The sequence below is a fragment of the Accipiter gentilis genome, unplaced genomic scaffold (genome assembly GCF_929443795.1).
Source record: "Accipiter gentilis unplaced genomic scaffold, bAccGen1.1, whole genome shotgun sequence".
Classification (NCBI taxonomy): domain Eukaryota; kingdom Metazoa; phylum Chordata; class Aves; order Accipitriformes; family Accipitridae; genus Astur; species Astur gentilis.
This window is the reverse complement of record NW_026061101.1, coordinates 1,039,220-1,056,618: the sequence shown is the minus strand read 5'-3', so window position 1 is coordinate 1,056,618 and position 17,399 is coordinate 1,039,220. Positions and strand designations below refer to the sequence as shown.

The following is a 17,399-nucleotide window of genomic DNA, read 5'->3' as shown; positions in this document are numbered from 1 at the left end:
GCTTTTCTAAGGCTGCAGACACTTTCTAGGAAGTCCCCGTGTCTTTTCTATGTGAATGGGAATCTGTGATTAGGCTGACTTGTATGCAGAATGAATGGAGTCCTTCACACAGAAGTTCTGCCCTGAAAAGAAGCCAAAGAGTTTCTTCGAGCTGAAGAGCAAGAAGCTCCTCAGATGCTTCTCCACACTCTTACTGCAAAAGTCCTGCTTGCAGATAGCCCACCACAGGCTGGAATTACCAGGACAGAAACCCAGGGATGAGTGGCTACGGACACAAGCTCCAAATCCTGTTGGATCAGAGACCTGGAGGTGTTCAAGCTCTGGACCTTCATTTCACCAGGTATTTTGCCAGATGTCCAGGTACAGCTTATTTTTCCAACTTCCCTTGTCAACATATTTACACATGTATGTGTTTTGTAGCATTAAAAAAGAAAGAAAAAAAAAAGAAAAAAGAAAAAAGAAAAAATTAATGGTAAGACATTTAATGGTGTCATACTTTTGGGTACTAAGGCCTTTTTTTGGGCAGGTGACATAATTCCAAAAGCAAATGTGATCACAGAACAATAGACACTATACAAAATTCATGCTTTATAGAGGGTAATATTTACTGTCTTTGTCATCAGGGATGGACAGTCATAGCGGCTGGGGGATGAAAGTGAACAGTTCATAAAGGGAACTGCACATTTCTAGGGAAAATAAGCCATTTGTCAGAGATAATCCAAAAGCTTCCCATGACCTGTAGAAGGAAAGGGAGGCTATTCTTGGTTTCCAAATCTACAGAAAGGAGAAGTACTGGAAGAAGTAGAGCTTGCCTTTTGGCTCACACCGAACTCCATGCAGGTCCGCCGAGGTCGCAACTCCCTCTGGTGGGATGACACTATCCTTGCATGGAGTATTTCATCAGACACAACAGCATGAGCTTATTCTGTTCGACTTCCCTTCCCCATGCCTTTTCACTTGCTAAAACTCCCCCTCTGCAGTGTGTCCATGTTTTCATTGAAGGGATTTTTTTTTTTTTTGGTTCATGGAAATAGCCTCAGAAGAATGCAAGACTTCCAGAGGGACGAGGTTTTATGCAAAATATTTAACATTGATTTACAGATAGACAGAGAATGTTAGTTTGGGGAGGGCACATATTTTATCTTCTGATATCACAGCAAGTGAATACATAGATACCAGACTACAAGTAGGAAGGATTTTTTTCCTTCCCAAAGAGACCTATTCCAGCACATCCAGTGTCAAGCACACATTGTCACCTAGCAGAACCTACTATCCCCCGTCACCTTTTCTCCTCCTACCTCACCCTGATTCTTCTTTCTATTAAAAGTAGTTCAGGATGGGAGACAGTCCACCCACCTGCTTTACCTCCAGGTCTTCTAAAACTGTTCCTGCACAAACACTTTGGAACAGGGCTAAGGCAAACATCAGGTAACTACTAGGATGGTAAAACAATGCATTTTTTACAACCTAATCAATAATAGTAATTCCTTTTCCCAGAAATTATTCTGCTTTTAGATTAACTGTAATTTATTGGCCAGCCCTACTAGTTTCTTGGGGTCCATTTTCCACAGCATTACAGAAAGCTTCCGCTGTCTGAAGTTTCTAAGGGCTCTTTACACTTCTTTTTACTTATTATAGAGTATTTGACCACAAACAGTATAAATCCCCAGTCCCACCCATTTTTATTTTCTTTCACTCTCACTGTACTGCATTGCAAAGGTTAATAGCTAACCTTTGGAAATAAAAGGGTTATTTTTATGGTCAGGATTGCAGTGGCTGACAGGGTCCAAAGGTACGAGCAGTCTTCTGAGCATCACCAACAGATGTAAGCACCCGCATGCAGATTTCTTTAAGGAGCAACGGCGTTTCTGGAAATCCAGGGTGGTGTTACTGAAAAGCAGGTTTGTGTTTGTTAAAGCAATGATTTATTTGGCTGCTTCTCTAGGGAAGAGCTCTGAATGTTTTCTTAGCCCTCTGTTTCCCGCAGGCTTTGTGTTGTTTTGTGTTGTGTTGTGTTGGTTGGTAGATGTTTTGGGTGTTATCCTGAAAGATCTGGGAACCATCTTTGCTGAGCTCTGCTTTGTGTGTGTTTTTGCATGGTGAACTGCTGCTTGGGAGAGAGAGAAAAAAAACCAAAATACCTTTATATCTATCTATCCTGAAGCCATGCTTACTGTTAGATTTGGCTTTGGGGTCGAGCAGGGCTGGATTTAGTGGAGAGAAATCCATGCTCTGACAGTGAGATGTGCATGTACAGACCCTTTGGGAAGCCCCAGATGGGCACCGATAGCATGTAATGGGCACAGATCCCTTGCTCCACTTCTCCTTTTTGTTTTTTTTTGGGGGGGTTTGGTGTGGTTTTTTCCTATGGTGTAATGCATTACTTTCATTTTAGTTGTTCATCCTTCTCTCTGCCTCTGCGTCTCAGTTCTTGTAGCTCTATCAGACTCAGCTATGATACAAAACTAAAGTGAAACCATTTCTCTAGTTATCTTGGCAGCAGAGGAAGACCTGAAGATGGTGTATGAAGGCTCAAAAAGAGAGGAAAATTATGAAAACAACTAAAAAATATGTCAAAATCTGACATTCTTAATGGCTATAGGAATGGACTATATTGTGCCTCAAAGAGATAAAAGAAGTAAGATGCACACTATGTATCATTAGCTAGCTAAGTGTTAGGCTTCTAACAAATTTTAGTTTCGTGGTCTCCCTTTACTAGCAGTGAAGAAAAACAGCCACCTCTGGATATATTTTCTCCTCCTGTGAAAGTACATGTTGAGAGTTTATCATCAGTTGTCTCAGTTATTATAACCAGTGAAAACTCTGAAAATCCTTAGGGAAGTTTGGATGAGCCATAACTATTGGGAGGTTCCATTTTGTATCACAAAAATGTGAGGTGGGGAGGAGAGAAGCAAATCCATGACCCACCTGGACATGTGGTGCACTTCAAAGCATGGCTTATTTTGGTTTGCTAGGTCAAAGTCAAATGAAGATCTTACCTTTTTTTTTCTATTTGAGTTATGTTTATTATAGTATAAAATATATTTTTATATGGTTTTATATCTATACATGGAGAGAGAGAGAGAGAAAAAAAGTGGGTTTAGTTATATGAATCTCGGAAACTTCTGCTTTAAAATCCTGGTTAATTTAGAAACTTTTATTTCTACTTTCATTAAAAATATTTGAGGAATACAATGGTTATAGTGTTTCCAAAGTGAAATATTTAATTTAGAAAATACCTATGTGTCCTTTTTTTTTTTTTTTTTAAGGTAGAATTTATGTTCTCGGCTTTTGTATCAAAATTGTCTTTGTCTTTTAACTCCAAGGAGCCATCTCAAGTCCTGTTAACCTGGCTATGACATAACTCACCTGTGCAGGACCCCGTGTCATTTATTTTGCATTCAAACATAGACTTTTGTCTTCCACAGAGGTATGGGGTTCTTGGTCCAGCTGAGAGGAGTCACCTTCATCTTGGTAGTGGTATCTACACACCATCCCGCTGCAGGTAATTTTGCTCTGTAATGGATTAGGTTTGCTCTGCCCATGGCTAGATTTGAACTGATGCCCCCTATGGCTTTCTTCTCCACTGAAGGAGGTCCAGATTTAGATTATTTCTTTGGATTTCATGTGAACACGGATGTATGTTCTTGGGTTCAGTGTGCTCAACTGTAAGCATTAAAATTGAGCATCTGAGAGCTAAGGTATGTGTACAGTCAATAGGAGAAGATGGGCCCTCCCAGACCATAGCTCCTTTATCTCAGATTCCCATCACCCCAGGGAATGAATCGCTGAATGCAGTTTCTCCATAGTTTCTCTACAAATACTTATCTTTTAGGTGGCTAAAATTTTGTGAGATGAACACACCTAGATAACTCAATGTTGTCAACGCTACAAAGGGAGGTGATAGGTAATTTTGACTTGCATGATGTATTGGATGCTGCTCATTTAAAACGGGGATGACTTTTAACAACTTGTGTTTCAAATGCATCTACGTACTTTTCTTCATCCTGGAATTTGCAGCTGCTGCTTCTGATCAGAGCTGTCGGAGGATGTGCTAATGTCATAGGATCAGTGGGGAAAGCACTTATAGGGCACCACAAATGCAAAATTTCTCATGGACTTCTTCCCCCTTAGCCTTTAAAACCACTGTGACTGCTGAGCACAGCTCACCTGTTTGTCTTCCTCTTCTGTAGGTGGTGGCCACGATCCGTTGCTTGTCTTGGATGGTTATGAGGCTGATGGTATTCATCTCAAATGTTTGTCTGAGAGGTCGTTTGCTGAAGTCCAGGTGTTGTGGACAGATGGTAGAGGAGACAATGTCACTGGGACTCCTCTCACCACTGGCACTACCACTGCTAATGCCAGCAGCTCTATCATTCTAAAACCAGGATCTGGAAGCTCTGTGACCTGCAAAATAATTGATAAATTGTTGAAAACATCAACAGAATCTTCAGTTGTCATTGCAGGTGAGTATGAGCTTGTGTCCTTGTGGCCTGGGAGAAAAAATAGTGAGCTGATACATACAAAGCAGATTGCCCCAGAACCTCCTATTTCTAGTGGAATAGAATAATCAGTTTTCACAGGACGTTTTCTTCTGTAATACTTCTTGGTCTTTACACTGAACCACTGTGGGCAACTCCCAAATGTTGTCAAATTATTAATAGTAGAAATACTTCTCTATGGGTGTGATGCCATCTGGGGAAAATGAAATCTTGTTATTGGGTGTTGCCTATTCTCACTTGCAAGGACGGAGGATGCTGTTCCATCTTTCTCTCTCATTTTCTTCTGCTTCTGTTTCTATTGCTATAACACCTAACGCAGTGGTTTACACAAATCGCTGATGGTGCTTTGTAAAATAGTCTAGGGATGTAACAGTCACAGTGACCTGCTCCTACAGGTGTCTAGGAAAGAGCTTTAGATCCAAATTCATTTTGTTTCACTTTAGGCGTGTAATCAAAGTGTAAAGTTGATAGTTAAGGAAAGTTATAACTGGTCATCTGAAATAATTTGCAGATGTCTTCTTTCCCAACACTTCTCCTTGGCTGGCGGCTTTTGTCGTGATCCTGCTCTTGAGCATATTCCTGGTTATCACTGCAATTCATAAACTCAGAAGTAAGTTCCACTCTTAATGCTGAAGTGATGAATGCTTCATACAACCTACTGGAAAGAAAATGCCACCATGTCCAGAGTTATCTGGGGAGTGTACAGGATTATGAACAATCACCCTCGTGATTCTTCAACCATGGCTTTTTACTCTGTGTTTGCTTTCCTTGCATATTCATTTTTAAGCATCTCTTAACTACTCCAACACTTTGGGTATAAACCTATACAATCACATTTGCCAATATGATTTGACATATTACTACAGTGAAATTATTGTTGGAACTTAATCCCATTTTTGAAAGAAAGCAATTCTTGCAAATAACTGAAATATGTTAGTGTACCCAAATGTGTCCACTGGCTTAATTTATTTGCAAGTAATTTTATTGCTTTATAAACTAGTTTCTAAGACAGTTCTACAACACAAATCTGTTGCCAAGACAGCATGCCAAGTCTGCATTTTTTCTGCTTTCAGCATCCCTAGTTTTATTCCTTAAATCCTGTGTGATTTCTCATTATTTTAATGGAAGATATAAGTATATGCAAATCAAGACATTTTGAAATTAAATTGCTTCCTTACCAAACGTGACCACCATGAAATATGAAATTTTTCATTTGAAAACCTACAAGTAAGAAGAAAATAAGATAACATTTTCCTTCTCCCTGCCTCTCTCTGCTTTCTTTTTCTCTCAGAGGACAATAAGACAACTACTCGTGAAAGTAAGTCACATTAATACCATATTTAAAAGTCTTATTAATATTATATTTCATCATGAACATCTTGGAAGATATGTGCAACAGTATAAATGCTGGCCAGTGGCCCTTGGGGTGAATTAGTTGTATTCCTGAAGTTGTTTTATGACAAAGACTTCAAAGATTGGGACTTTAGCTGACCCTATCTTCCTGGAGGCTCCAGGTAGGGTGCCTTTGGGGAGTACATCACCTTACACGCAGCCAATACAGAAAGACAGGACCACTGCTGATTCTTGTTCCTGAAGAGAAACGAGGAAATTCTTGCATCCCCCTTAATATAGGCTTTTCTGCCTGCAGATGTTGAAAGAAGTAGTAAAATACTTTTGGTACGAGTCATCTTTTGTGCAAAAACTTTGATAGGTTTTCTGTCCCCTGACCCACTATCTCTCTAAAAATTTACCATTTCCAGAAAAATGACTTTTTGACAATTCTCCAAGCTGTCATATCCAGGATCCGTAAAGCAGTAGAATATTTTCTAATGCCGTTATGCAAAAATGTGATAGAAAGACTCTTTGGACACCCTGAATACCATGTTAGAACGTGGTTAAAACCACCACACTGATGTGATTGAGCAGGGCACAGAAGTGACAGCATGTTCTGGCTGGAAGGTGTGTCCACAGACCAGTTTTTCCCTGCCAAGACCCACTCCACCTTTCAGTAGGTGCAAAATTTTCAATACAAAATTTTGTTTCATGTGAAAACTGGAAGTACTTATAAAACATTTTTTCTAGGTTTTTTTTTTTTAATTTTAAAAACAGTCTTAGGAAAAAGAGACAACTATATCGCTTCTTTTAGATAGCTTGCATCTTTCATCTCTCACCAGCAATGAAAGAAATCATGATCCAGTTCTAGAGCAGAAACTCAACTTATTCCTCTGAATTGTACATGGATTTTTATTTTTTTTACTCTCTAATGACTACAGAAATAATTAAAAGAAAATAAGCTTCCTGGCCTAAAGGTAGCTTTTGTAAACTTCTGGAGAATTCAACATACTCTGTTTGAAAAATACCACAGGCTAGGAAGTTATTTTCATTTTTTTAAATAAAAATCTGATTATCTGTCCGAATATTTACATCAATTTCTGAACAGTTTAATCTTTAGGATGAGATTTTATTATTTTTTTTTAGGACTTCTGACTTACAGAAGAGAAGCAGAATGTATCTAGTGGCTGTTTTATACTGATGGTAACTCTAAAGGAAAGAAAATACCCTTTTGCAATAATTGAGGGAGTCAACTGCTGCCCAAGGAATTAAACTCAGCAATTTGTATACAAATAAAAATGGTTTGGAATTAAAAAAAAAAAAAAGTGTATGTGGGAACAAATCTATGGAGACTTTTATTAAAATTCACATCCAATCATCCACTTATCCATTTTGCAGAATCTTGCCACCTCTCAGCTGATATGTCAGTATGACTTGTGAAATAAAACTGAGTATATACTAAATTATCAGAGAACAGAAAAAAGTCTTTTTTACTGTGAAGATCTTTGAATACTGGCACAGGTTGCCCTGGAGAGCTTGTGGAGTCTCCACCTTGGAGACATTCAAAACACAACTGGACACAGCCCTGGGTCAACACTGTTTGAGCAGGGTGGGTGGATTTGTTGGATCTCCAGAGGTCCCCTTCTTCAATAATTTATGTGTATGTATATATACATGCAAATATGTACATACAACTATACATATAAATCGTTGTGGCTTAATCATTTCTGTAGTCTTTAAAATGGAATGTGACGTGCTTGAAGAATTATTTTTAGGATATTAAAATATTTCTCTGTTCACAGAAAATGCACAAAAGGAAATTGAAAAAAGTAAGTGTAACAGCTTTTTTTTTTTCATTGATTTCTATCTACAAATCTCTCTAGCCCTTTAGAACCAGATAAAAGCTGAGCTCAGGAAATACTAGTGAATGTTTTGCTTTTGCAAAATAAAATTAAAAAAGAAATCTTTGCAATACCTTTTATATTGACCACTTAAAGATAATCAATGCCCATTGCAAAGATGATGACTAACTCCATGGAGAAGTCTGATCTATGGCTGGTATTTTTTGCTCAGTATTTGAGCCTGCAAATTGTTCTGTTGCTTAATTTGGGTAAGTTAATGTGTTCTTAATTTGGGATCATGGTTCGTGATGAATTTCAGTCTGTAAGAAAAAAAAGAATTAAGCTCTAGAGTCTGAAAAATAATTTAAAAAATCATTTTTCTGATCTTTTTCTAAAGACTGGTTAGGACTGCCTTGTACAAAAGTAGAACAAGAAGATTGCTTTTACTGTGAAGAGCAAGTGTGCTGGGTATGGAAATTATGCCAGAGATGTAGTAAATACAGTAAAACTTTTTGAAGTCCTTTTTAATAGCCCTTATGGCACCGTGGAGAAACATCAGTTATAGCTTTTATAAAGCCTTGTTTGAGATTATCTGGACACAGTTCTCTTGTTTCAATGTAAGTACTAAGAACCATCAGCAGATGGGTGTGCTAATGCCATTCAGGCACACCCTCATCAAAGTAGTCATTTGGGGTTTTCCCCTTAGTTTAGTCACCTGAAGTACTTCATTTTACTAAGGTGAATTTCCTGACCAGTCTTTTTATTCCCACGTTAAGGGAAAGTACCAGCACAATGAAGACTATGCTTTATACACATCTGGTCATTTTTATGAAGCTCAGATAATTTCATTTTATCTTCGCTCTTGCTATACAGAACACAGTGGAACACATGGAAAATTCAACGTATTTGTGTTTAAAAAACAAAAAAAAAAAAAGGAAAGGAAATCGTGTTTTAATATCTAAACATAATCTTTTTCAGAGATAAGCCAACTCAAGGATGAACTGGGTAAGAGCATATTTTGACTTCCTTGTTATGTTGGTTTGGAGTATCCCTTGGTTAGAAGAAGCCTCTATATTTCCAAAAGTTATAGTATCATGAAAGAGGGCCCGTATTGAAAATGTCCTTCTATTATAAAGGTAGAGTTTTCAATTGCATTAATGGTATCTGGTATTATTATCTTCAATGTCACCTGGTTTTAGCCAGTGGATGTTACACATCTAGTCTAAGCTAATAATCTAGACTCCTTCTACAGCATGGGTATCTTCAGAGGACAATGTATCTCCCACCTATTTTGAAATCATATTCTGAACTTAATGGCAAGCCTCAGTTCCCTAAATGAACACATTCTTTAACACTGAAATTCTCAGTCACATTTTGTAAGTTTTTGTCTTGAATAATGTAACATCCTCTGCTATTTCTCAGTTTGTGTCTTTGTTTTTCAGCTGAGGAGCAGGACAGATTTCAGAAGGGTAAACTAACTATTTTTTTTCTACCCTGCATTTAGTACCGCACACTATTCTTTTAACCATACCCTGAAAGACATTTTGCAGGTGACCATTCTAATAACACAATGGTGTTTTATGCAATTTTGAATACTAGAGTTGGAAAAACATTCTCAGAACTTCACATTTGCAAAGATTAACTCCCCGATTCTAACCAGAAAGATAATTGAAAAGTTATGTTATGTGTCTGTGTACACACAGTCTCTCTAGCTATAGTTACATAACTATATATCTACAGATAGAGAGTATATATGTATATAAAGTTATTTTTCCACTGCTAGAAAATATTTAAGTGGAACATTTTATTTATTGCATCTCAGAACAAAATAATGACTAAAGCATCTGATCACAGCATTAAAATGAATATAATGGGAAAAAACCCCAGCGCAATTCCTCTTGAACTTTGAGAATAAAAGAGTTCTCAAAAAGCAGCTGTGACAATCTGTGTCCCCAGGTGAAGCTAAGAACCATAAAAAGGTTACATTGGGGTTTATTTGTGTACAAGAGACAAATATAATCTCAAGCTTTGTGTTACTGAGAAAGGTTTTACTCTCCTTCTCTTATGATGCTCTATGAACTGTAAACATCCTTGGGAGCTATTTGTTCTGAATCACTTCCTCATTGTTTCTGATAGTTTCCTTTATTTATTTTGTCATGTCTTGTGCTCAGGAATATTTGTGCAACACATTATTTAATACCAGAGAAAACTTATGTAATGCATATCATTCTACAAAGATAAACAGATTAATCCTAGACCTATTAATATATATAAACAGATTAAGCCTGTATATATAAATAACCTATATATTAGTATTCCAAAATGAATAGTGAGTATAAAATTTTAATTTAATTTTTTTTCCCCTGTAGAAAATCTGGATATGTCAATCAAAATTGGTAAGGATATTTAGTTAACTTTGGTCCTTAAAATTAATTTATATTATTTGTGATTAGAAACACCATTTTGGAACTGAACTGTGTCACCATGTGTCGGCTGTTGCAGCACTACATTCCCTTCCACACTGAGACTTAGTTGTCCCTAAAAAAAGTGTTTTTCTGACACAATCTTGAACTCCAGAATGTCTGTTTCAATAACAAGGGTACATCATTTCAATCATTTAAGGATTTAATTTTTGCTGTAGCTGAGTAGAAAACAGATTTCCTTTCCTACTAACAAACCGATATTTTTGAAAGCAAGAAAAAAACCCCAAACTTTTATAGGCATTTTGACTTTTGGCCATGTGAAGCTCCTGTTTGTCACCTAACAGGAGACATGGCAACAGCTCCTGTATGTACCTACAGGTGATTCAGCTCACCTAACTAATTAACTAAATTTTGGGCATTGAGGCTAAGGCAGAGTTCTTGGTTCCCTTGTTGAGAGATGAAGGCATCCAAGAGTAGTTTCAGATAGGTGGTTGAAACAGCAGTGAAGAAACACTTTCCGATGTGCCATTCTTTTTCTCCTGACTCTACACAGAACCCAGTTGACTAGCTTGGGTTTAGATAACCTCTAGCTCTCCAGAGTTAAGCTGGCATCCTTTCCTTAGTCCTAGGCCAAGTCATACTGACGTAACGTAGTATTGGAAATACTCTTATTAGCACAGATACCCTACAGAAGAGCCTTGCCATGCATTAAGATAATGTAACTTCCTGTCCTTTTCAGAAAAAATCCAGAACGAACTGGGTGAGTTGAAAGCTGAAAACAATTTTATCAAATCTACACCCCTCCAGCCCCATACTGTACTGAAATTGGGTAAATTAACACTCTGCAGTAATTTTAATTAATCATTCATTTCTTTTCTTGCAGAGTTCAGGAGAGCTCATAGAAATGCAGGTAAGCCAAGTTTCTCCTGCCGTTAACCTCATGTTGTTCCATGCACATACCAGAGTCTATCCCTTGTATTACAAAAAACTCAAAGGCTGTCAGAATTTGGGAAAAATTTGCAGCCCATTGGTTGAAACAGGCACAGAGGTTTTCTTAGGCTTCTCCCATTTACACAGTTCTTGGAGTCATGAGTTGGGGTGGATCGTTTCTGGACCAACCAGGACCTTTTTACATGTTATTTGGCTTGCAGAGACTCAGCTTTGTGTTTTATTCCAAAAAAACAGACTGCCAGATGGGTCTGATCAGAGAGCCTGGATCTCCTCAGTCAGAGTAAGGATGAATTAATAAAGGCACAGTGAAGCCAGAGAACAGGCATGCCCTGCTGGATATTGTTTCTGTTATTGAGTTTTTGTCTGACAAATCCACACTGTATATTCGTGAGTTGTTTGTTTGGTTTGTTTTGTGGTTTTTTTTTAATAATTTCTCTCCTTTATTCACTTCCTTTCAGATAATTGTTTATTTTCCTGAAAATCAGAAATAACTTGCTGCTTTGTGTTTTTTTTCTCCCCCCCCCCTGCCTTCTTTCTCAAGTTAATATCACTCTGGATGAGAACTACAAACATCCCAGCCTCACCATTAAGGAGAAAAACAGAGTCATGTCCTCCACCCAGAAAGAGATCCTGCCCAAAGCAGTAGTGGTAGCTACTGAAGGGTTTTCAGAAAAGAAACATTACTGGGAAGTGGAGGTGGGGGACAAATCAGAATGGGAGCTGGGTGTGGTGTGTGAGGAGATTAGAAATACACTGAGGAGCAACACGATGAATACTTTCCCAAAGGGGAATTTATTCAGCCTGCAGTTTTCTCAGGGAGAATACAGCTTAACTGGTGGGAAGGGTGTAAGAACTTGCAAGCCCTGCAGCGTGGTAGGTGTTTTCCTGGATCAGGAACTTCATAAGCTTTCATTCTTTGATGCTGAAGAAAAGTGCGTTCTCGAGTCTCTCTCTTTTGAGTTTTCTGGGAATCTGTACCCATTCTTCAGTCCTGGCTCTGACGGCAAATGGTTGGGAGTACGCCCAACCAATGTATACATTTAAAACACATTACCCTCTCTGTGACATCCTTCACAAGGCCAGGAGGAGACTAATAAATTAATAATATGAATCACAGAGGATGTGAAAGCAGAGAGGAAGGAAAAAAGTAATTTCAACTTTTAAAACCATGGTCAAGAAAGAAATAGTCTCTTAATTACTTCTTAGGGATCCGTCTTGTACTAAGAAATAATTTTGTGAAAACCCAGACCTGACAAATATTGCGATTTTCTTTAATTTTGCCTGGACTAAAGAAACATGGATTTATTTCAGTATTTGTTGCATTTGTTGTGTATTCATTTTTGACTAATAAACCCATTGGAATGGTTTACCAAGAAGAGTATGAATGTGAATTTCAAATTTTATACAAAGTCGGAAAACTATTAATCAGATTGTGAACTATGAAATGCAAGTAGTCTTTCTGGAAGTCTGCTTCTAAGAGTTATTAAGTGATAAGGGTGAAATCCATAGGTCACATACTGGATGTGATAAAACCCAGGGACAATTGCTTATTTGTAAGCAGTTGGTTAAGTTAGTTTGACTTAAGGAATGGGAGTCAAGAGTTAGATTCTGCTGCCCAGATGTGGAAGCCTAATGCAATTTGAGCTCCCACGGGGCTATCGGGGCATGGGATTTACAGGATTCTCACAGCCTCCTGAAGCAGAAGATGAAGATGAAGGAAGATGTGACATGGCACCTCAAGTGGCAATAGATGTCTGTCTTCAGGCAACTGAATGCCATCCTGTTCTCTACTGTCTGTAACTGGAGCATAAAACTCATGCTCACATGTAGGCAGTGTGCTGGGTTGACCATGGCTGCCTGCCAGTTGCCCACCAAGCTGCTCTATCACTCCTCCTCCTCAACTGGACAGGGGAGAGAAGAGATGACAAAAGGCTCATGGGTCGAGATAAGGACAGGGAGAGATCACTCACCAATTACCATCATGGGCAAAACAAGCTCAGCTAGGGGAAATTAATTTAATTTATTACCCATCACATCAGAGTAGGATTATGGGAAATAAACCCAAATCTTAGAACAAGATTTCCTCCACCCCTCCCTTCTTCCTGGGCTCAACTTCACTCTTGGCTTCTCTACCTCCTCTCCTCAAGCAGCGCATAAGGACGGGAAATGGGTGTTGTGGTCAGTTCATAATGCATTGTCTCTGCTGCTCCGTCTTCCTCATGCTCTTCCCCTGCTCCAGCTTCGGGTCCCTCCCATGGGAAACAGTCCTCCACAAACTTCTCCAACGTGAGTCCTTCCCATGGGCTGCACTTCTTCACAAACTGCTTCAGCGTGGGTCCCTTCCATGAACAGCAGTCCTTGAGGAGCACACTGCTCCAGCGTGCGTCCCCCACAGGGACACAGGTCTTGCCAGAAAACTTGCTCCAGCGTGGGGTCCACAGGTCCTGCCAGGAGCCTGCTCCAGTGTGGGCTTCCCACGGGGTCACAGCCTCCTTCAGGCATCCACGTGCTCCGGCGTGGGGTCTGCCATGGGCTGCAGGTGGAGATCTGCTCCACCGTGGACTTCCATGGGCTGCAGGGGGACAGCCTGCTTCACCAGGGTCTTCATCACCACAGGCTGCAGGGGAATCTCTGCTCCGGTGCCTGGAGCATCTCCTCCCCTCCTTCTTCACTGGCCTGGGGGTCTGCAGGCCTGTTTCTCTTACATGTTCTCACTCCTCTCTCCAGCTGCAGTTTCTGTTGTGCAGCAACTTTTTTTTAACCTTTCTTAAATTTGTTATCACAGGGGTGCTACCAACTTTGCTATTGGCTCATCTTCGGCCAGCAGCAGGTCCATCTCAGAGCCAACTGGCATTTGATCTATTGATCATAGGGAAGGCTTCTAGCAGCTTCTCACAGAAGCCACCCTTGTAGCCCCCCCCCCCCCCCCCCACTGCCAAAACCTTGCCACCCTACAATTAAGTGACTTAATTCACAAGCTGAATATCACCTCTAATTCAGGGTGAGCTGAAGCCACCATTAGCAATTAAGTTAGCAATTAAGTTAGGTTAGCTTCATATTAAAATTAGCTTCAAGAAGTCATTTCCATAGTCTGCTCTCAACTGCACTTGCTCAGTGCCTCCTTATGGTGGTCATCTGGTGGTCGCAGAGATGAAGATAGATGACTCCTCTTCATCACCGTTATTAACCTCTTTTCTTGTGCAGGCTCAGTGGTTTCTTGGTATTCACCCAAGCCACAAGACCAGTCTTGGCTGGTTTTTGGGACCAGCTCCTGCTTTTTATCAGGAACCGTCTCTGCCTCATTGGCTGGTTCTTGGGGCCAGTTCTTATCAAGGACTGTCTCAGCCTCAGCTAATTTCAACAATGTAAGTGCTAAACATCATCTTTCATCCCCCTTTATTATATCTGCTGAGATTCTTTTGACTCCCCTTGTCTCAGTACATGCCAGGACACAAAGGTCTGGATTTAGCCCAGCCATGAGAAGTACTATAACAGAAGAAACACAATGGCCAGGGACAGAAAGTCATGACTGGGACCACATGCACGGAGGAGCTGGAGTGCTGCAGATCTGTGGGATGCATTGCTTGTCTGAAGTCTCCTGAGACAGGAGCCTGGGAATGTTTCCAGGGATATCTCCAGAGTGGCAGACCAGGCAATCATCCCTCTCTGTCAATTTTCCAGGAAGCAGATTAAAAGGATCAGTTAACATCTGCTTGTTAGCCCTGTGATCCTCCTCATCCCTTTGGGAGCCACAGTTTCCTGAGATCAGTTCTCCGCTGTGGCAGCAGTTGAAAAACCATGTCTTTTCTCAATGCACTCTTGCTGTGGATTGGCACGTTTCCATGTTCGTTACACCCCAAAGGATGGACGTTGGGAATGAGAGAGCAATTACAGATTTATTGCCTGCAGACAGCTAGTTTAAACTTAGATGAGTACTTCTTAGAGAGAAAGGAAGCTTGGTCTTTACCTTCAGTCACAGACACCTGAAACCCTGGTCTGTGAGTAAAAGGTGGTCATTAACTTCTGCTATAAACTTCTAACTCATTTGTGTAGCTGGACTCTCAGTTGCAATCTGGTTTAACTTCTCTGAAACTTTCTCTGCCGGTGAAGGTGATGTTGGAGAAAAAATCTAAGAATTTCTATGATGATTAGGAGTCTTAGAAAAAGAAAGAACAACCTTTATTTTTCTGGGTTTGTTTTGTTGATTCATGAAGCCCAGTTTCCCAATTATTTTTTAATAAAAGTGAACTTCTGGGGACAAATCAGGGGTGGACAACAATAGTCAATTAACTACACCCGTAGCAAATTTTCTCTAAAAAACTTCCAGTTAAAAACTGATTCACAAACCTGTTCCAATGGGAAGAAAGCACTGTTAATTGGATGATCTTACTCTTTATATCAAGGAGATGGAACTGAGAGGTGGAGATGGAAAATCTCAAAAGAATTTATTCAGATTACTTCTTAGCAACCTAGCTCAAAGGGGAGAGACAGCAGCTCACCCTGGAAAGTGAGTTTCAGCTTTTTTTCCCAAAGTTTTCAGCTTTGGATTATGACCCTTCAGCAATTGCCTGCGAGGGTGTCTCTATTTGAGTGAGGTGTTTACCCTGTCACTGGAGTCTGTATGGATATTATAAGAATCCACCACAAAACAAATGAGACTGCACGTGGCTGATGAACAGGACCTAACTGGAGAAGTGCTACCCTGTGAGCTGCTCCGAAGCTGTGACCACGAAGCAATTAGATTTAATGCTGTAGTTGAAAAGCAAGTCAGGTAAGTTCAGCACACAGATATTCCATTTGAAGGAAGGGAACCATGTAAAAGTGAGTCATATGTCTTTAAAAAACAAGCAAATAAACCCTTAAAGGTACAGGGCAGAAAGGAAGAGCCCACAGGCTGCCCGGAGACTCTAAGAGGTACATTGCTTTAGAAGCTCTCGTAAAGTGTGTGCCTCAACTCAGACAGAAAGAAACCTTGTTTAAAAAAAGTCCCTGATTCAGTAGGAAAACTAAGAGCATGTCACACAGAAAAGATCAGCGTAAAAGAAGTGGAAAATCAGAATAAGAGGAAAGGCTGTAAGGTCAAATGTATATCAAAAAACTAAGATTCAAAAAAGCAGTAATACCAAGACAACCTTGCAAAGGATGTTCAAGACTACAGTGAAAATTCCATCAGCTGGCAAGGGACTGGGGCAAATAAGATATCACTAAGCCACTAGAATTATATAGTGTCACACACAAGTCCTGAAGGAAACTGCAGAACCGCCAGCCAAGTATTTACTTAACAACCATGCACTGGAGGACTGGTGGGCTGTCTATATAATTTCTGTTTATAAATAAGGCTCTGGATAAGATATTGGAAACTATAGTGCCATCTTACTCTAGCCTCAATGAGGTTATAGAGGCTGTTTTAAAAACAAGAACTCTTGGTGCAGGGACAAATGCAATCTGTCGGAGAAGAGTTGCTCAGGTCCTGTAAAAAGGGAAATCCCACCTCTCTGTGCTGCCTGGAGTTCCTGTAAATTATCAATGAGCATGTGGATAAAAGTAATCCAGTGGGTAGAATGCACATGGATTTAAAAAAAAAAACAAAAACAAACAAACAAAAAAACCCACCACCAACACACCCAGTCTTTGACAAGGTTCACACCACAGTCTGGCATAGATTGTCTCAGAACTGGGGAAAAGGTCCTTTCAGGGCCTGGAAATCTCCCACCCCTTTTGGCAGTGACCCTACACTATTCTGAGTCTTCCTTTTGCTGCCAAGGGGCCTTGTTCTACAGCAGTTTTAACTTCAGGTGAGTTCTGACCTTCCTAATTCCATCTGTACAAGCCCAGACAATGCTGCTTCATTCCTCCTGGTTTGCCCGACTACTCTCCACCTGCTATACACTTGTTCCTTGTGCTCAAACTGAGCCAGGAGTTCCCTGTTCAGCCTGTTGGGATGAATCATGCTCTGGAGAAGCCTGTCTTTCTCCATCAGCTCCAGAGGGAAACAAGACAACTCGCTCTTCCATGCAACACTACACAGTAAATAAATAATAAAGGCAGGGCTCTGTGGAAAGTAGGCTTGTAGCTTCAGCATGGAAAGAAGGGGATATAAAAATCCGTCCTCCTTTATCTGTGTCCTTTGCCCTTTGTCTCAAAGAACCAAGAAAACTTCCTTCTGCTATTTGAGAATCACCAAAAAGCTGACTGACAATGACACACTTTTAGGTAGAAGGTAGCTCAACAGTCAAGACATACACCTCGGACAGGGGAGATGAAGTTCAGCTCTCCCTCCAGCCACCAAATTCGAAGTTGTATTTTTAGGCTTGCCTTTCATAATATGCCTTTCACACAAAGCATGGTAT

General features: G+C 40.0%; 1 protein-coding gene across 1 annotated transcript; it reads left to right on the top strand.

The window, feature by feature from the left end:
* The first annotated feature begins 257 nt into the window (after window positions 1-257).
* LOC126037419 (butyrophilin subfamily 3 member A3-like) lies at window positions 258-12,093 on the top strand. The gene is made up of 11 exons (XM_049797717.1): window positions 258-360; window positions 4,194-4,466; window positions 5,014-5,112; window positions 5,794-5,820; window positions 7,637-7,663; window positions 8,654-8,680; window positions 9,118-9,144; window positions 10,045-10,071; window positions 10,838-10,858; window positions 10,982-11,008; window positions 11,591-12,093. The coding sequence occupies exons 1-11, from the start codon at window positions 258-260 to the stop codon at window positions 12,091-12,093; spliced, it is 1,161 nt and encodes a 386-aa protein (XP_049653674.1).
* Window positions 12,094-17,399: the final 5,306 nt, after the last annotated feature.